General features: G+C 42.1%; 2 protein-coding genes across 8 annotated transcripts in view; one reads left to right on the forward strand and one right to left on the reverse strand.

Moving 5' to 3' along the window:
• Positions 1 to 1685: 1685 nt before the first annotated feature.
• TMEM165 (transmembrane protein 165) lies at positions 1686 to 15585 on the forward strand. Its single transcript, XM_081924647.1, has 6 exons — positions 1686 to 2013; positions 9518 to 9743; positions 10670 to 10845; positions 11742 to 11924; positions 12950 to 13055; positions 14197 to 15585. Exons 1-6 carry the CDS (start codon positions 1843 to 1845, stop codon positions 14271 to 14273), a joined length of 939 nt encoding a protein of 312 aa, XP_081780773.1. The 5' UTR covers positions 1686 to 1842; the 3' UTR covers positions 14274 to 15585.
• A 1431-nt stretch (positions 15586 to 17016) lies between these two features.
• CLOCK (clock circadian regulator) overlaps positions 17017 to 20469 on the reverse strand; it is a 39295-nt gene continuing 35842 nt past the window's right edge. For all 7 annotated transcript variants that reach the window (XM_081924429.1, XM_081924427.1, XM_081924430.1 and 4 more), the window contains one exon: positions 17017 to 20469. This exon is cut by the window's right edge and continues 2074 nt beyond it. The gene's annotated coding sequence lies outside the window, so the exon portion shown is untranslated.

Here is a 20469-nt window from a genome sequence, read left to right on the forward strand (position 1 = left end):
TGTTTATACTACATTTTTTTAGATTTGCCTCGAGACAGTCTTTAAACCTCTTTTGTTGACCACCAGAATTACACTTTCCATTTTTAAGTTGGGAATAGAGTAGTTGCTTTGGAAGACGATGATCAGGCATCCACACAACATGACCAATCCACCAGTATCCCCTCCAACAAATAGCCCTCAACAATACCCCAACCCAAGACGAAGAAATAAACTGTTAGCCTGCATCTGTTTGCATGCATATTTGAAAGCACCTCAAAATGTGCATTCCATGCAAAAGAGTGTGGTGCTGATAGACGGGGTACTTATTCAGAGGTGCATTTATGTCCACAGTTTGCCATAAACATCTGTTTCTCTTATTTGCCATACAAGATGCAGATCTCCTTCACAGGATCAGGGCAACTGAATGCAGATGTTGCCGAGCATCCTAGAACTCCCAACAGCCCCAAGGAAGGATGGCCAACGGCCAGGCATGATGGGGGAGATGCAGCTCCACAACATCTGGCGGAGTCAATGCTTCCCCACGAGACGGGGAGCTGCTTCGAGCAGCTTTTCAGAAACTATCCTAAGCCGACGATGGTGCTTTGTCTTCCCTGCTGTTTCTTATCTGTATTGTAAGCCTGTCTTTCCGCAAAGAAAGCACCTTGCTTGCTGTTCCCCAGGACAGAAGGAACAGTGACCTGGGATGATGTGCTGCTACACGGTCCACACCACCATCCCCTATTGTTGTTTAGTCGTTTAGTCGTGTCCGACTCTTCGTGACCCCATGGACCAGAGAACGCCAGGCACCTCTGTCCTCCACTGCCTCCTGCAGTTTGGTCAAACTCATGCTGGTAGCTTCGAAAACACTATCCAACCATCTCGTCCTCTGTCACCCCCTTCTCCTTGTGCCCTCCATCTTTCCCAACATCAGGTCTTTTCCAGGGAGTTTTCTCTTCTCATGAGGTGGCCAAAGTATTGGAGCCTCAGCTTCACGATCTGTCCTTCCAGTGAGCACTCAGGGCTGATTTCCTTAAGGATGGATAGGTTTGATCTTCTTCCAGTCCATGGGACTCTCAAGAGTCTCCTCCAGCACCATAATTCAAAAGCATCAATTCTTCGGCGATCAGCCTTCTTTACGGTCCATCTCTCACTTCCATACATCACTACTGGGAAACCATAGCTTTAAGTATACGGACCTTTGTTGGCAAGGTGATGTCTCTGCTTTTTAAGATGCTGTCTAGGTTTGTCATTGCTTTTCTCCCAAGAAGCAGGCTTCTTTTAATTTTGTGACCATCACCATCTGCAGTGATGATGGAGCCCAAGAAAGTAAAATCTCTCACTGCCTCCATTTCTTCCCCTTCTATTTGCCAGGAGGTGGTGGGACCAGTGGCCATGATCTCATGGATCCCAAGGTACACAATTTACATTCCACGCCCGGCTCTTTATTTCCCACCCACTTAAACTACCAGAATTCTTGACGAGTCGCGCGGCCCCAGAGGGATGGGGCGGGTTGGAGGGGAAAGCACCACGTGACCCAGGTAGGGTTAGATAGGTTCGCTCGCTCGCTCTCCCCAGCCCCGCCCCCTTCGAGCGCAGCTCTCGCTCTCTCTCTTTGCAAAGCGGGGGTGTTTCGAACATGCTGGTTCCGGCGCCACCAATCAGAGAGGCGGATGCGGAGCAAGGGGGCGGGTCCCGCCTCTGAGGCTTCGGTGGCGTGGCGGAGGGAGCAGCTTCGGCGTTGTTTGGTTGAGGGGTCGCGGAGGAGGAAGCGGCTATGGCGGCGGGGAAGCGCCGCCTCCGCTCTCGCTGCTGCCGCCGCCGCCGCGCTTCTTCCTGTTAGCGGGAGAGGACTCGGCGCCGGGAATGGCGGGCCCCGCGCGGCTCCTGCTGCTGCTGCTCCTCGCCGCGCCCTTCGCCGCCTCGGAGCCGGAGAATGGCCAGGACCGGGGGGAGCCGCCGCCTCAGCAGGAGCAGCAGAAGCCGCCGCCGCCTCAGCAGCCGGCGGTGCAAGGGCCGGAGCTGGCCAAGGCCGAGGTGAGGGGCGCCGGGGGTAGGCTCGAAGGGGAGCGGGCGGCTCGGGGGCCTGGAGCGAGGCTGACTTCGGCTATTCAGAGCATCCTCCGACCGCATCTCCCCCCCAAAAAAATACACGTGTGCGCGCACTCACACGAGACGTGCTTCGGGGCGTGGTAAACGGAGGGCGCTCTCCGCTCCTTGGCGGAGCCCTGACGTGGCTCTCGTGCGTGTGTGGGAGGGAATGAGGAAGAGGGAGAGATCCTGACGGGAGAAGCCAACCTTAGTTTCGGACACGTGTTTGTTGGGGAGTTTCTCAGTGAACGCGTGCTTGCAGCAGCTGCAAGGGGGGAGGGGGAAAGGCTTGGTGGACTTCACTTCATCAGGCGCAGGGAGTGTTATTCCTTCCCATCATGAGTTTACTCGAGGATTTCGTGGTCTTTCCACCCGGCTGTTTTGTTCCTCTTATTCCCTCCCCTGCAGGTGCATGTATAAAACCACAGTACCTTTCCACCCAAACGTTTTATAAACTTTTGAGCACCCCCCTTCCCCAGATAAGGGTAGCACTTGATGAACTTGAGCCTGTCCATGAAAGTTTGTGCCACAATAAATCTTGCGGGGGCACCTACCTGCAAGGTTTTCAGGGGGAGCTGCCTTGAAACTGGGAATATGCTACCTGCTTATTTACTGAAAAGTAGCCCTCTGAGGGAAACTGCCTTTCATCAGCTCTGTGGTGACAGAGATTGCTTGCTGTCTTTGGGGTCCTGCTAAGGACTTTTGGCCCTCCATTTTGAACAATAGCTCCCATCACCCCTGGCCAATCATGCTGCAGCTGATGAGAGTTGCAGTTTGGCAACATCTGGAAGGCCAAAGTTCCCCACCACATCTGTGCTGAGAGAATTGTTCATAAAGTTAGATAATGCATCCATGGGGCTGGGAGATGGTTAAAATGAGTTTTATTGAAAGCCATAGGGATACAATCAGGTACAGAGTACCAGGATAAGACTTCTATCAGATTATTGCCATAATTTTGAAATTTAGTTTCAAGAAGAAAAAGTGGACTGTATTCCCAGAGTGTTGGCAGGGAAGGTGGGAGCAGGAATCTGTCTTGAAGAAAAAGGTGCTATGGCTTAAACTTGCGTAGGAGTCCTATTTCTACCCATAAAATCATGGTTGGGGTGCAATGGTTCAACAGAGAATGGAACATATGTTGCATTTGTCCATAGAATTTTCTCTCTTATGTAACCTGCATATCTTTTTGTTCACAAAAGGAGCATGGCCACAAATGGGAGCAGCAGGTGTTAAATGGTCAGATTTTATTTCTGATTACATTACTGAAAACTAGCAGTGTGTGACTGTTAAAAGTATTAGAAGTGTGAGACTTGCTATTTGGCAGTCACTAATGTGCATTAGAACCGCCCACTTTTCCTCCCCACAAATTGATTTTTACACTGTAGACTTCATTTTGCCACTGTGACCTTAACAGGGTAGTTAAGTAGGGGGCAAGTGATTAATAGTGAAGTGCTGCATTAGAATTGGGATGGGGGATAATTTGCCTGGAAGTTTTCTGTGACTCCACCCTACTTTATCCAAGTGTGAGGAAATTTCAAAGAGGTTGTCTCATTCAATGCCCTACCATTTCAGTCCTTTGCTATTCCTCTCCCTGGAAAGGCTGCTGTGACTTTTAAAATTGGGTGGGAAGTAGAAATTCAAAATGGTAAAACTTTTCTCCAGGAGGCAGGGTTGATGGTGGAAATCTTCTCCTGCAGCACTTCTGCTTATTATGCAATGATCTACAACACAGGAGCCTTGCTTGGCCACTTTGTTTGCTAGGAGGCTTGCTGCCCTGAAGAAGTCACACAAAGAGACAGGCAGTTTTTCCATTTTACCTTGGCATGGGGTTGAGGAGAGCTGACTTTGAACTTCTTCTGAAAATCTCCATCGTCATTTAAGAAGTTGGAGAGGGTCTACACTGCCTTTCTCTGTTCCCTCTGGCTTTTATGTAGTTAACACTCATGTTTCTCTCTTTTTTATAATTTGAGAATGTCTCTACTTCTAGGAAATGCTGCTGTTCTGGTTCCACAGTATTCCTGCTTGATGTGGAAACCATGGCAGACAGATATTTCTAACATAAATATTGCTTAAGGGTACAAAACTGTTCTGTATTTCAAAGATGGAGAATCTGTGACCTTTCATATTTTGTTGAACATCATCTCCCTTCAGCCCCACCCAGAATGGGCAGTGGTCAGATACAATGGCAATTGTCTTTCAGCAACACCTGGAGGACCAAAGATTCTGCACCCTGCTGTACTTGCAGCAAGTTCAACTTAATGCTGTTGACTACGGGCAACAGAGTTCCCTACTTTGTGCGATCTTGGTCTTATAGTAGCAGCAGCACACATTGGCATATAGAAGCAAATCCAGGTCCTTTTCTGAGCTCTTCGAAATGACAGGCACTTACCTCCTGAGCCTATGTTCTCTGCGTAGAAGAATTCTGATTCACTGTGAACTGCGAACTGTAGCTGTGTGAGGCAACTGTCAGCACTCTTAACAAACTGCAGGTCCCAGAATTATTTGGGGAAAGCCATGACTGTTTAAAGTAGTAGGGTACTGTAGTGTATGGTATGGCCTGGTGTAGGTTCCATCCTATTCTTATAACCATATAATCATAATATGCTATGGCCTGGCTGTTTCCGATAACATATGCTCACATATGATAACATCTATGATTAAATCACAGGTCCTCCTAGTGAATCTCTTGCATAGATCAGGGATAAAGCATGCATCTCTACTTAATAGAGGTTCTGCTGAGACAATGGGCTTGTTCCACTCAGAGACTTAAAATGTGGTGTCTTGTTCTCCAGGTCAAGGAGGAATCCTCAGGCAACTTCTCCCTTGCATCTATGAGGAAAATTCCAAGATCTGCCATGTGTACTGTATTTGTTGTTGGTCTTCAGGATGCTTGCTTGGATCATCCATTGAGATCCTTCAGAATATAGTACTACTTAAGTTATTCATTTTAAATAATGTATAATACACAGGGTACTTAGGGCCACTTTGCACTTTATACTGGAGTGTGCTTGCCTCTGGTATGTTATGTGCATTCTATCAGAAACAGTATTTCATACCAGAGGTGCATCTATGGCTCTTCCAGCATGGGTATTTTCAAGTCTGTCTCTGTTGACACTTTGTGCATGAGCTGCCACAAACAGTCAGGGTAGCCGCAGCAAAAACAATTGCAGTCTAAAGTGTGAAGCAAGTCGTACAAATATTGGTGCAGGTTCAGTTGAAGGAGTGAGCTAAATGCATTGTTTATGTTTAGTTTGGCATCCTGGAGGCTTAGTGTTGCCAAGCTGCCCAATCAAGATGACAAGCCTGCCTCATTGCCTCAGACCACTGTGACTTCTTGGCAGCCTTGAGAGGTTTCGGTGAACTTTTTGTCACAAAGTTCACAAATGGTAACAGTTCAAATTCTGTTAACATAAAACATTCCTTCTCCATTTTTTTCTATCGACAATTGATTAATAAATTCCTGAACATGTCTAGTTGGTTCTGCTTGCAGGGGATGTCATAACGATTGCTTGTGCTTTTTATTAGAATATCAGTTCATTGGTAGGTTGAGGGCAGGGTTTGAAATTAGCAGGGCGCAAGGTGCATTTTGCGCCTAAAGATTCCCTATTGGTGAGCACTTCAAAAAGTCTGGGTGCCATTTTTTGCACCTGGATGACACTCAAGTATTACTGAAATGCATGTGCTTGGAAGCCTCAAAGGATATGTTAAGGATAGACAATATGCGTTTAACAATAAAGAGTAGAGTGTGTTGAAAACCGAAGTATGGTACCAATATTTTTATTGTAAACACTAATTTATTTTGTATTAATAATTTCTGCTAAAAAAGTGACATTAACAATGTGTCAATTATGTGAATTGTGTGTTAATTCATGTTTATCAAAGTAATAAATAAAAAGTGTTGCTGACCGCCCCCCCCCCCCAGCGGCAGCTCAACATTCTGTTTTGGCACCCACAACCCAGGTCTCAGAAGCCATTTGGCTTCTAGCTTTTATGTCCCAGTTTCTAACTGGCACTGTGTTAGGAACCCTGTCACAATTCCCATACAGTGCTGTAGCCATTCAATAGCTCTTGTAGCACAATTTAAATTTCTTGTTGTAAAATAGAAAATGTCATTTATTGTGTTCACTTTAATCAAGGGATTAGTAATTAGTAAAGCACAGTACGGGTAAATTCCCTCAGGCTAAAATTAACCCTTTAATAAGGTGAGAATAGTGTGCTTAAGGGAAATCAGTAGTTTAGAAGTTAAAATTGCTTGAGTAATGCAAAAATGACTCAGGAGCAATGCAAAAATGATTCATAAAAAGAAGCTGAGATTCTATAACACCACACTGTATGTGACTTAAAGCTTTCGTGCCCCTGAAATACAGCTTAAACATGATGCAATTTGTCTTTTTGGAAAATACGGAAAGTCCAAGCAATTCATAAGTATTATCTTTATCTACAAATCCAGTTTTCCGAGTTACTCCTGATTTTCATCTTTCCTTGATGGTTGTGTCATCAGTGACAAAGGGCTGGTAGGGTGAAACATTTTCTACATACTTCCTGATCTTTATTTTTATTTTTTAAAGAAAAGAGAGCTTTACAGTTTAAAACTTCATGCATATTAAGAGTGAAATCTAGGCAACTTAAATTTTACCTTGAGTTCTTCTGAGTTTGAGCAATAGGATAGGATTTGGACTTGATGGATCTGTTAGATTCAGAGTATACGGGGTCACTGTCTTGATCTTACCTTCACTGGAATTTAAAATTTTTCCTTGTAATATCTGATAAGGGATGTTGTTTTAGAATCTCCCGACCTTAAAGGAAAGCTACTTTCCACACTTGTCTGTACACTCCAAGTATCCGCTTTATCAGACGTAATATGGGTGATTCAGAAGGTTACAATGAAGTACGGTATAGTAATTCATGAAGTAATTCATAAAGTATGGCAAAATCTGGTTGAAAAGTTATACGTGGGATGAGTTTGGCATAGACTTAAACATAAACCTCTCCAGGGTGACTGGAACTTAAGCTTTGTAATAAGGGGGGGAGATGGCAGCTCAGGGTAAAATACCACAAATATGTGATCAGCTGAGTGTAGATGACTCAAAGTCTGAAGTGCAAAATATAGAGCTACTTCAGGTAGCTTGCAATGATAAATTATAACTGAGTGATTAAAACATTAAATATTAACAGGAATGCCAGGGCACAGAAAATATGCTGAAGTGGCTGGAAGTCTTGAGGTCAAATTTGAAGTGATCTTTGTGTACTTAGGTATGTGAAGCAGGATACAAAAAGTGGTGTGAAGTGCTCTTAAGTTTTTCGCCCAAAATTAGTCCATAAATGAACAGTTGTCTTGTAATGCAACACAATGTCTACTGGACAACACTGTTCTGATCTGTTGGTGTCTACAATAGATTTAGGTTCATATGGTCTTTACTTCTCTATCTCACATATGTATTAACTTAATGTCACATTCCAGCCATTTAAATGGCATCATTTAAAACTCTTGGGTAACTGTGATTGTTGCCACAGTAGTATCGATGTGTTGATAATTGTAGCAGGAGTACGTTTTGACATCACTTAAGTCAGGCATGGCCAAACGTGGCCCTCCAGTTGTTTTGGGACTACAGTTCCCATCAACCCTGACCACTGGTCCTGTTAGCTAGGAATGATGGGAGTTGTAGTCCCAAAACAGCAGGAGGACCAAATTTGGCCATGCCCGACTTAAGGGATCATCAAGTCTGATGCAATTAAGAATGTTGCAGTTCAATTAGGAAGACCTGGCTATGTTTTCATTTAGTCCTGAAGATCACTGAGGAACGTTGGGCACAAAGGGTTGGCCTGAACTACACCAGAGGCTAAAATGAGGTGACCCCATATCTGCCATTCCAGGCTATCTGGAGGAAAGTTGGCATGCAAATATCACAAATCAGCAAACTGGTAAGCAGGGATGTGAAACATTAGTACAGTAGTGTGTTCTAATGTATGTAAAATCTAGTTTACCAAATACAGTATCTGTCTATGGACATCTCTTCAACTGCAGTGTATTGTCAAGAAGAACATAAACATGTTTTTCTTTACAATTCTGTTAACTATTCAAATTGATAAAAAGTTAAGACCAACACATTGTTAACCTTCAAATTTCCGCTGAAGAAATTACTGCAATCGGGGGGGAAATGGCTATTCTTCTGGTACAAAATGGTAGCTCTGCAACTCATCTCTCAGCTGGTGTAATTGATATCATTATAATAATCATGAAACATTTCATTCTCAGGTTCAAGTTTGTTGACAGTCTCAAGTGGTCCTACCCTAAGGAAGAGGCATTTTAGTAGTGGGGTACGAGAGCTGAAAATAATGCCAGTATATTTCACATCTGGCAACCAATGTGCCCCTTGGGTTTCAGATAGTACATGGGTAGACAAGTCTAAAAAGCCGGGACACAAATTTTCACAGCTCTCTAGTGGCTATGGTGGCTCATTTACCAGACGTAATGTATTTAGCATTAACTCTGGAAATGTATACTTGATTCTGACCAAACTAAGCCTCCTAGGTTTCCAGGTGTGATTTTTTTTATATACCCCAGCTCTCCTACCCCTCTGTATAGAGAATGCTTCAAAATGCCTTGTTGTGTAGCAGAATGAATTATTTTAATTACTGATAAGCGCATATACTTTGAGAAGTCTTGTATCTGTATCCATATATGACAGGCTAATCATGCACTGTACTTGAATAGCAGAATTGCAGAGTTTACATGAATCATTTGCCAGAATATTGAGAAACATGGGCAGCTGAAGATTTAAACACTGGTATCATTATTAACTTCAATTCTTTTTCCCTTGTTTGTTTCTGAAAAATCATTCCTTAGTATAATATTTACCCCAAAAAAACATGATTAAGCAGCTGAATAGCATAAGTTAGTTAATAGAAGACATAGTTTGCAGCAAGTAGCAAGATATGAAAACGTATTGAAATATAATGTACAGGCATTCACCCTAACATGTGATGGATTAAATTGAGGCCAAGAGCATGCAGGCAAACCCTTCCCCCACTGTCCTCAGGTGAACTGGCTTCTCTGTGATAATCATGAAAAGTTCTGAAGAGTTTTTAAAATGCTCTTAGAGACTGTCCTTGTAATCAGAAATTCCAATAAACCAGGTTTCCAAGTCTTTGGAAATTTTTAAAGTATATTGACCTGCTTTTTGAAAACAACAACAACCCTTCAAACCGATGCACTTATTGTGCCCTGGGACTTTATGGTGAAGTGCAGCTAAGAAATCAATAAATAATTTGATTTCTTAATCAGTTAGCACACCCAAGGTTATTTGGGTTGTGGCTTATGTGCAGGTTTCTGTCCCCGGTTTAACCCAATGCAAGCTTAGTTAAATTACTGACCGCAGCTAGTGCAATAAGAAAATCTATAGAATAGATGGATTTGGGTGAGAGAAGTAAAACTTTTTTCTTTCCTCCCCAGAAAGGACCTACTCCAGTGGCTCCCATCCATTCGGTTAGTGAAGACTCCGGGGATAAGACGAACCTGGGATTTATCCATGCATTCGTGGCTGCTATATCGGTCATCATTGTCTCTGAACTTGGCGACAAAACTTTCTTCATTGCAGCCATCATGGCAATGCGTTACAACCGCTTAACAGTGCTCGCTGGGGCTATGCTTGCCCTGGGGTTGATGACATGCTTATCAGGTGGGTGCTGTAGCTTCTCTGTCCTGGAACATATGTAGGAAAACTGCAAACAGTGACACATGTATGTGGAGAAGACAGCCAGGCCTTGCTTTTGTGTCTTCTGTCCCACAAAAGAATTTCCCCTTCCTCAGCTGCCTCCGAAAATGTGCTCTAGAGAATTGGAGGACCTTCCAGAACAGCATGACATGTGGCAATAGCAACTGAAGTGGGGCTGGTGGGATCTGGAGGGGGGGACAGGGACCCCTCTATCTGTATCCAGTTTGCAAAATGGGAGCTTCCCCCGGATCTGACTGACTCTCATGAATGGAAGGAATCTTTTCATTTGTGGAACGGTGGACATGAATCCACCCCATTGTGTTTTGGCTAACGTGTTCTATTTAACTAAAATCATGCCAATGTTACTGTCAGCTATTGTGTGAGTTAAAGTGTCTTGGGTAGCAAGGATGGGAAATATTTCTGGCCAAGGAATTAGATACCTGCTACAACCACTCACATAAGACATTTAATCCAATTCACCAAGGCAACTTCTTATATAAATGGGTTGAAAAATAGACTGTGTACATGAAGAAAGCAACTCTTAAATACTGCCTTGCTAGACAGTGGTTCATGCCTTATGTTTTGCATCAAATCTAGCAGAAAGATGGCAAGTTAGACCTAAAGGAAGGTGTATTCTGGACGAGTGTCATGAATTGCCCTAGAATGGGAATGTAGTTTTAATGGTTCAGTATGTTGTATCTTTTGATGTTAACTGCCCTGGGCTCCTTTTTGGGAATGAGGTATACATCCGACCAAATAAATTAAGAACTCCCTGAATTAGTAGAGAATCTAATTTTCTGTTAACCAGCTTGCAACCTGAATTAGGTTTAGGGAATGAGCAAAGTCAACTTCACAGGTAGCCTGAAATGTTTTTGTTTTTCCACTCCTAGTTTTATTTGGCTATGCCACCACAGTAATCCCCAGAGTATACACCTACTACGTGTCGACAGCACTCTTTGCAATTTTTGGCATCCGAATGCTCCGGGAAGGCTTGAAGATGGGTGCAGATGAGGGTCAGGAAGAGCTGGAGGAAGTTCAAGCAGAACTCAAAAAGAAGGATGAAGAAGTAAGTTGAAGTATATAGAGCATGTGTACACCCTGCAGAGTATCTTTGTGAAATCAGGAAGTCTAGGGAAAGTAGCCAGATATTTAGCTACACCTGTTCCCAAATGGAATTGATACACCAGATATATAGCTCTTGCATGATGTAGCAAAATATATCCTCTGCCTCCTGCAGTATGTTTAACAGCTGACTAAAACAGAGTTGTGCTACAAGAGCAAGAGAAGAAAAACTCCTGGATACAAATTTCAGTAAGAAAGAAATTGAAGTATTTTAACTGAGATTGTTCTACTAACCTCTGTAGGTTGTGTGTTCTTAGTTTTGGTGGTGAGAACCTATTAGTAGGTTATTGTGCTATATATTGTACAGTCCTTCAATGGTTACTTCTGGCTTGGTTTCAATACAGTTTTTGTATTGTAAGAGCCAGAAGTTTTGTTAAGTTGTTTAGATAACGTCTCCCCATTTCAGGATATTTTCATTATTATTGTTGTTGGTATATAAGTACAGAACTTCAAACAGTAATCATTATCAGAATTGTTTTGCTTTATTAATTATTTCTGAAATCGCTAGTACGAAATAGATTTGGCATTCTTCTTTAGCTCTCATTTTAAACTCAGATTACCATCTCAGAATGGTCATAGGAGAACTATACTGGTTCTGACTTAAGTGTTAATATTTATTCACCCAAATTGCTAATATATATTAGTCACCAGGCCTTTCTAATAGATTCTGGGTGAACTGAATTGACTAAGTCTTTGTGATAAATGCTGCCATCTGACTTATATGTAAAAAAAATTAGTGTTCTGATCATTGATGTATGTGCTACTTACACGTAGCTGCTTACTTATACGTAGGAGCGAGTTAGCTCCTATTCTTTTCTAACATCCGCCTTTTGCTTCTAGCTCCAGAGAACAAAACTATTAAATGGACCTGGAGATGTGGAAACAGGAACAGGCCCTGCTATACCTCAAAGAAAATGGCTGCACTTTATCTCTCCAATTTTTGTGCAAGCTTTTACTTTAACGTTCTTAGCCGAATGGGGCGACCGCTCTCAGTTAACCACAATAGTTCTTGCAGCAAGAGAGGTGAGTGAAATGCATAAGATGTATCTAATCAAAGAGCAACATTCTCAAGAACCAATAATAGAACCATAGAATTGTAGGGTTGGAAGGGATCCAAGGGGGTCATCTAGTCCAGCCCCCAGCAATGCAGGAAACTCAATAAAAGCATCCATGACAGATGGGCCCCCTCAACCTCTGCCTAACAGCTCTTATTGCCAGAAAGTTCTTCCTGAGGTTTAGTTTTGGCCCCAGGTTGGGGGAGGCTGTCTTCAAGAACTTGTTTTTAGTGGGGTAAAACTGCTAAGCTTACTAAATAAAATAGGTGCAGGCACACATATTAATGTATCTGTATTTATATTTTCAGGCATTATAAAGTAGAATGGGGTCAAAAGTTTGTCCAAAGGCTAAATAATCCGAGGTTGATTTTAGACAGTAGCCTCTGAAACAGTCATTATATATGCCACATTCCAGTCACGGGTGTAGCTCAAAGTTGGTCTGGACACCCTGTACAGGTTCATCCTCTCTCTCATGGGACACACAAAGGCACACAGCTCCCCTCCTCTGCTGATCTGTGCAAATCAGCTTAGGAGGAAGGCTAACACTGTGGCTACCTTTTCCTTTTTGCTTCCACCAGCAAAATTGGTAGGAGCACATGGGACCAGAGAGAAAAAAATTGCCTAGGTGCTGTATCAGGCCCCTAAACTGGGAGTGGGCCACCACTGCTTAAGCATTATCACGATTCTATCTTTAAAACAGAAGTGGGTATTAAAATGAGTTGGGGGGAAACAATTCTCATTTAATGAGGGGGTGAGTGTTGTATTGGCAGTAACTGGAAATGGTCACACTTTTTTGCTTTTATCCTAGGAAACAGCTGCCCAATAAAATCACCCTGGTCATTAACCCCAACTTTTGAAGTGGTTGACAGTCTTCTCGTAATGTGGCTTTGTCTGATCAAGCCCTTTGAATGCATTAATACCTCCTTGATAAGGTGCTGTAGAGAGCTGTAGCTTTTAAACTGCATTGAAAGTTGACCGTGTGTATTTGTACAGGATCCCTATGGTGTGGCAGTAGGTGGAACAGTTGGCCATAGCTTATGTACTGGCCTAGCAGTGATTGGAGGAAGAATGATAGCACAAAAAATATCTGTTCGGACTGGTAAGTAAGCCCTTGATTGGAAGCTGATTTGCCTAATAATTGCAAAGCGAGTGGAATTTCAAACTTGGATTAATTAGGGGCTGAAAGTAGTGAGAGGGATGTGTTGAATGCATGTAATGAGTTACTATGTTCAACTTACATTTGAGCTAGAGGGTTGCATCAAAACAACTGTTTTTTCCTGCATGAACACTCAAGACAGCTATAGTCATGCTTTTGCTCATAGGCACCAGACAATATGCAGCCTGCATGCTGCTGATACTATAATTTTAGTGTCTGCACCCTATCTCTCTCTTTTTTTAAAAAAACTTGTTACTTGAATGGTGTTACAGATCTTAATAAGTTTACACCAGCAGCTGCTTCAAATATGATCTGTGTGGCCCTCTTCCTTTTAAGAAGTTTGTGTTAAATGGCTCCTCACAAAATAGTGACAGTTTCCATTATGCAAGTACAGAGTGGCAGCTACAGGGAGATAAAGCCACATAACATTAGCCATACAATAATACTTTTATTAAGCGGCCATTGATTTAATCTCTAAAAGACAAGGCTATAAAACCCAAACTGAGTTGGGTAGGGCCAAATTTCCCATTCTCTAGAAGCTCACAGGCTGTGTGAGGCACTTTCCACCAGTTCCACCTTGATGTTAGGACATCAGCTGCCCTACCTCTTTGTCATGTTTACTGCCCGCTAGAAAAAAGTATGTTTGCTTTTCAAGAAAATGAAAAGCTGCACTGTCAGAAGTCAATTTCTCCTGTCTGCTGGTTTTGCTCCCTGGTGTGAGCCCAAAGCCTTGTCTTTAAGAACATGCTTCATGTGAACCACATCATGGGTACTTCCAATTGTGAGCAAGCGTGCTGGTCTGCGTACAAGCATGCTTGTGACTTCTTGAGTCTGAACATGCCTGAATTGTGTGTGCAGTACAGAGGCCATGTGGCGTCCCTTGGCTGAAGGCAGTGAAAGAGAAGAACTTGTCACAATTCTGCAAGAGCCAGAAACAGCTTAATGGGTGCATCAGTGCTTTAAGGCAAATGGGTGCTGTAAGTTGTTTATGGGATGAACAAGAGCCCTTAGATACAGAGTGAACTTTGTCCTTCTGATCTAATCACCATCTTTCTCTCTCTCTCTCTCTCTCTCTCTCACACAGTGACAATCATAGGAGGCATTGTTTTCTTAGCATTTGCATTTTCTGCACTATTTATAAGCCCAGATGCTGGTTTTTAACAAGAGATTTCCCCCGTTCCTTGAAAGAGCAAGAATTAGGAGCAACAAACCCACCCTTGTATTCCTGTATATAGTGTACAGCTATTAGTGAAACAAGCACTGAAGATGGGATGCGGTAACTTTTATAGTAACATTTAGTTTGGTATACTTTGTGGACACAATCTGTGCTGGAGAACATGCATAATCTATATATTTGGGACACAAATAATATGTTTGCTTACTGTAGCTGACTCAGGTAAACTGAGATCCACCTTCTGAAATTTTATGAGGTTTGCTACTTCATCTGCGGATCACCACTAGCCATTGCTGAAAGATCCCCATTCTGGACGAATTGCTGCTGCCTTTGGCTTGCAGTTATGCCTTACCAAGTGTCTAGTACAAAGTATTGCGGAGAACCTTTCGCCTCCGACCTTGCAGCCTAAGTACACCGTTCCACAATCAACAATGAATACCAGGAAATCTGAAATCTGCACTTAGGACTAACTCGCTTCCTCAAGGATTTGTGAATTCAGTTTGTAACTGAATTGTAGAAAAATCAGAATGTTTTGGTATCAAGTATGCTGATTCAGAATTCAAATGTACACAATCTAGCCAGATAGTAACCAAATAAAATTCCTCTTTTTTGTATTTATACTAAACATTCACTGCTTTTTCAGATTAAAGTACTTACTAAGGTGTTGATTGTTTTTCTTTTAGAAATTAAAAAGGTAAACAGGGAGAACATGAATAAATTTAGGTGTCTTCTGTTTTAGAAATGTAGTTGCTTTGACTGCTTAGCTTAATTCAGAGGAAGTTATTGTGTAGTATTTCTACTTGGTTTGGGGGGCACTTTTATCTTACAGGCAAGCATTTTGGCTAAATTCAGTGTCTAGTCTGGACAAATATTTCTGTGATTCCTTGTGGTTGCTACTGTGTTTAAATCATTCAGTCATTTCTGTAATGATTCTTAAGCAGATCGTTTGAGGAGTTTCAGTCGTCTAATACTGTGTCTTTGACAGACTGCTGTGAAGACAATATAAATATCTCTGGGTACTGAGTAAGTGCAGTAGTTCTCCATTCTTCATATATAAGCATCATGTCTGGAATAGTAAACTTGTGCTTACATATGAAGTATGAGGAAATTATTGCAGAATTAGGAAACAAAGCATCATCCAGAGGTAGTCTTAGCCCTTAAATGAGAGAGGTTCAAGCACACGTTTTACATCGGCTAGCTAGAAGACCAGATGAAATAGCCAAAGACTTAAGAATTACTGTAAGTAATATTTTATCAGGATGGAAAGATTACTTGAAACAATAAACTGTATAAAGGTGACTTGATTATTCTTGTTTCTATTCCTATGGTTCTCCAAAGCAGTACAGAAATTTAGCCCACGGGCCAAAAGCGTCTAAATTTTAAGAATAGCTGTCTGCTCTCTCTAGTCCATGGATGTTGACCTTTTTCAGTCTAGTGGCAGCATTCTCTTGAGGTGCGTCCTAGTTCAGTGACACAAGGAGCGGCTAGGGTGGGCACCTCTCGTGTCTTAAGTGGGAAGTACCTCTCTCAGACGAAGTTCAGCTGCTGTTCCTGAATAAAAGCTTCAAGGACAGAATTGATGTCTAAAACAATTATTCAGTTGTGTGAACTTTGAAATTGCTGCACCCTCCAGATGATGATGGATTCCAACTTGTAAAAGTCCCAGCTGGGGTGGCAGCAACACCCAGAGGACCACAGTCTCCCTACACCTGACCTAGGACAAAGACTTAGCTGCAATTTGCAATGTAGCCACCGCTGCTAGTTTTCAACAGGAGAGGCTGCTAGATCAAAGGTTTAACCTGGAATTCCATTTATCTGAGTGATGGCAGACAGGCATCCTTTGCTTTGCTGATTTTTACCTGCAAGGTACAGCCACAGTGGCATGTTTTATGTATTCAGAGGCATGCATTTTAACTTTTCATGGAGTGTCCGTGAGATGCCTCTTGGTCTGAACTAAAATAATGGCATCCTAGAATGTAACTCTGGAGTTCAAACACTTGGGAGGACGGGGTTGTTGGGAGACATGTGCAAAAAGGACGCCAGCGTGATTGTGGAAAAGATTCCACAAAAGGAAGTTTGAAAGCCATTTGTTCATATTATCAAAACATACTTCATTTAGCTTGTTTGAAATGCATCCCCTGCATAGGATTTTTAAAATGCCCAGAACATTGAGAAACAACTTCCTCCTTAGGAACTATTTTTGTTCATTCCTAAATGAAGATTGAGGGTAGCTACAGAAGATTTGTGGGCATTCTAAAACACTTCCATGAGCATATCTGGATATATTGGAAGAGGCTTAAATTAGAAAATGCTGCCTAGAAGTACCTTGAGTGCTAGGCAGACTGAACTGGAGCTGCTCAGCTCTAGTCCAAGGGGTGTTGAATATTTGGCCCTCCAGATATTGCTTGGCTATAACTCCCACTATCCTTTGACATTGGCTGTGCTTGCTGTTGCTGATGGGAGTTGTAGTTCTGCAACATCTTGCGGGTAAAAAATTCCCCACCATGTACTAGTTCAAAGAGGCTGGCAGGACCAGTGTAGATTCACTGAAGGTACAGATTCACCAAACCCACGGTATTTGATGCCTCTTGTGTCCCACTCCTGACATAGGTCCTTATTTGGAGCTACTGTTAACTGAGGGAAAGTAGCGCCAGATGGAACAATACCAACAAAGCAGCAGCCAAGACATAGAAATGAATTCAAACCAGGACCTTAAGGCTACAAGAAGCAGAAATTTCAAATGTTATATTTATTCAGTTAAAAACTGACACTTGGTAATGGTCACATGAACACTAGGGAACCATATCTACATTTTCCTGAAGTTAGATCATGAAAATTGCACAGGTTGTTCTACATATACAAATCTAATGCCATTTTTTTTTAATGCAAAACCAAGACAATGTGAAATCAACACTGAAAAGTATCCAATTAGACAATTTTAAAAATAAATACTCCTTTTAAGAATAAAAAACACTTTCAAAGCAGCTGTATCTTTAAGAACATCCCTCCCCCCTCCCAAAGTCTTCCCTAGATTTTGATTGTCTACTAGTGCAGCACCTCTCGGTCAGAGCTGGGATCTGTAGATCAGGCAACACAGTATTTTGTTCATACACAGTGTTTTGTTTTGCTTGTGTGTGTTACTGGTAGATACAATATCTTTAAGCAATATAACCTATCATGCTGCTGGCAACACCCATGCAGATGAAAAAGCATGAAACATAGCAACACTGACTGTAAAGTACTTGTTTATTAAAAGACAGAGGAATGTAGTGTTAAAAAAATATATATATTGACAAATAAACTACCCAGTTTCATAAACAACCAAATTAAATTTTAAAAAATCTTATTTCGACGCTTGCCTCATTTATTTATGAGCCAACCAACATTCATTTTCAGACATCTCTATATACTTCGGTTCATTAAAAAATGTCTCCAACGCTTTTTACTGGTAAGGGGGAGAAAGGAAAGAAAAATAAAAACTTTTCCTCCCTTTGAAATCCAAGCTGCTCCTGCCAAGCCGCTCTTCCCACCACATACAATGTTTCAGCAAGAAATTTCCAATGGAGACGATTTATGCGTTTGACACACATGCAGACAGCACATGACACCATAACGTTAAAAAAATAAAACCCACACACGAAAAAAAACTGTTCTCTCTAAAAATACAAACTATTCTATAATTGTGACTGAAGCAGTCTACTGAAGGCCACATCTGTAAACCCTCTACACATTTTAATCCTAAGGACCACTTAGAATCATTTTAAAGGCTCTAACAAGCCTCCTGTTGATATCTCTCCCACAATTGTGCAACATTATTATTTTTTTAAAAAACAGCTCTTCAAAGAGCTTAAGTGTGTAGATTTATCCGTTTCCCACAAAACCATCCAGTATCAGATGCCTGCATAAGCTTGTGTTCAGAGTCTCAAAGGATCCCCATATTGAGAAACATTTTCCAGCAATGCCTCTTTTTGACAATAAGTCTACATTCCGATTCCTTTGGACACCCCCCCCCCACATTGTGAACAGTTCCATTGCCTAAAAATAATAAACTGTATTCCGAATGAGGCCCCCCACCCCTCTCAATAAAGTGCTTTCATCTGCACACATCTTTCTACCCTAATTCAATAGGATACTCAAGTATGAAACAAGGGCGACCCACCTTGGAGAGGATAAGAGCATGGCACTTCAGAGAAACAAACAAACAGATTTGACTTGCCGGTCTTTCAAGGTCCAACAACATATACACGCTTCGGGGCTGTTCTCTTGGCCAGAACAGTGCAAAGGCCAGTGACAACATTCCTCCCCTTGCTCACAACTGTTGTTACCCTTTCTATTGGGAACCCCCAGGGATCATATATGGCCTTAAGCATCTAACTGAATTAGGACGACCAACAGCTTTGTACTTGTTAATCTGGTTGTTGGGTCATTTTTGTTGTCAGTTGGCAGCAGGCAAGCAGCCTGCAGAAGTTTTGTGATACACTGGAGCCCCAGCCCCAGCTAGTAAACTTCTAGGTAAAAGTAATGGAAGGCATATGGAGAGCTCTGACTATAATCTTTTAATATGTGTACAAATATAGTATATATATTAAATATAATATAAAAATATTTATACAATTCCCTCTAGAGACCCATTTTTAAATCATCTTCCCTCGCCCCTCCCCCAATGTAAGCAACCCTAAACTGCATTTTCTCTTTTTCAGCAGCACTCTGTCATACTTAAGTGCCGGTTATGGTGTGGTTGTGTTAGCACTATTTCATTAGCGCAACATTCACTTACAAGTCCCCATGCCCACCCACCCTTTCTTCCCAAACAGAGACATTTGGCCACATTGAATTCAAGATAGCAGAGCACTCAGTCCTACAGCAACTACTGGGATTAAGACCAGCCTTGCGAAAGCAGCATTAACACGAGCCATTTCCCCGTTATTTACTGTATTTTTTGCTCCATAAGACGCACCAGACCACAAGACGCACCTAGTTTTTGGAGGAGGAAAACAAGAAAAAAAATATTCTGAATCTCAGAAGCCAGAACAGCAAGAGGGATCGCTGCACAGTGAAAGCAACAATCCCTCTTGCTGTTCTGGCTTCTGGGACAGCTTCGCAGCCTGCATTCGCTCCATAAGACGCACACACATTTCCCCTTACTTTATAGGAGGGGAAAAGTGAGTCTTATAGAGCAAAAAATACGGTAAGTGGGAAATGATATCGAACATTTCTGAGTAACCAGCAACACCAGAGAAAAAGCATCGTGGCTGATAGAAATCCTTCCCCTCGAGGTTTTTGTTTCCCGGCCTCTTTCAGTTAAGACTGCCCAAGGTGTGGTCGTTAAGTCCTGTTTCTCAAAACTTTAGCCATCGTTTTCTAGTTTCTCACCGTTTCTCCGCTATCTAACTTTCACAGCAACCTCCCGGAAGTCTCATTACAGAAACCTCACGTCTACCACGAGCGGCAATTCCCCCCAAGGAACAGTCAAAAGGAGGGTGGTATCAAATAAAAAAGTCCAGTGATTATGCTCTGCACTCCCAGTAACTCCATATACAAAAGCCTTGCTGTCCTGTGAGCGCAATGAAAGCTCCCCTGATTTTCTCATTCAGTGCTATTATTGTTGTTTCTGTTGTAAATAGCTTAAAGCCCAAGAGGATGCCTATTCACTAAAACAATGCCATTAAAGCATGGACCTTTGATCAACACAGCCTAATTTGGAATTATAAGCAGCATTGGTATGGCAAGACAAAAGCTATCTGCAATTAAGTTAATGCAACTACTTCCCCACAATGTGCATTTCTTTGAGACTAGTTTAGGGAATGCCATAAAGTCCCTTTAAAGAATATAGCTAGGAGATTTCCTAGACAAGTGACCTACTGGTTTCCAGTCGCTGCCAAGAGGGAACAGAAACTAGTCCAATTCTTTGGTTCTTTATTTCTTAAAACTTTGACTCCTGTTATTATGGTTCTAGTGTTAGACTACTGATTGTGGTGTGTCACGGGAGGATCATGCAAGACTATGGCAATGAAAACGACTCTTTAAGAGTTAGTCTCAAAGATAAAATTCTGCTATCATTTGCTACTATGGTGTTGGCTTTGCTAACCCAACATTACATTCTTAGCATCTCGCCATACTTTGGTTACATTAATAAAGCTCCTCTATAATACTCCATCTTTCTTGACTCTGATATTCCTTCAT

The sequence above is a fragment of the Podarcis melisellensis genome, assembly GCF_964234715.1.
Source record: "Podarcis melisellensis genome assembly, chromosome: 9".
Taxonomy (NCBI): Eukaryota; Metazoa; Chordata; class Lepidosauria; order Squamata; family Lacertidae; genus Podarcis; species Podarcis melisellensis.

What these genes read in the sequence shown, in the direction of transcription:
- TMEM165 (XM_081924647.1), top strand. Translation starts at nt 1,843, where the DNA reads ATGGCGGGCCCCGCGCGGCTCCTGCTGCTGCTGCTCCTCGCCGCGCCC. An exon ending in GTTGATGACATGCTTATCAG is followed by an intron (nt 9,744 to 10,669) that starts GTGGGTGCTGTA and finishes TTCCACTCCTAG; the next exon opens with TTTTATTTGGCTATGCCACC. An exon ending in AAAAATATCTGTTCGGACTG is followed by an intron (nt 13,056 to 14,196) that starts GTAAGTAAGCCC and finishes TCTCTCACACAG; the next exon opens with TGACAATCATAGGAGGCATT.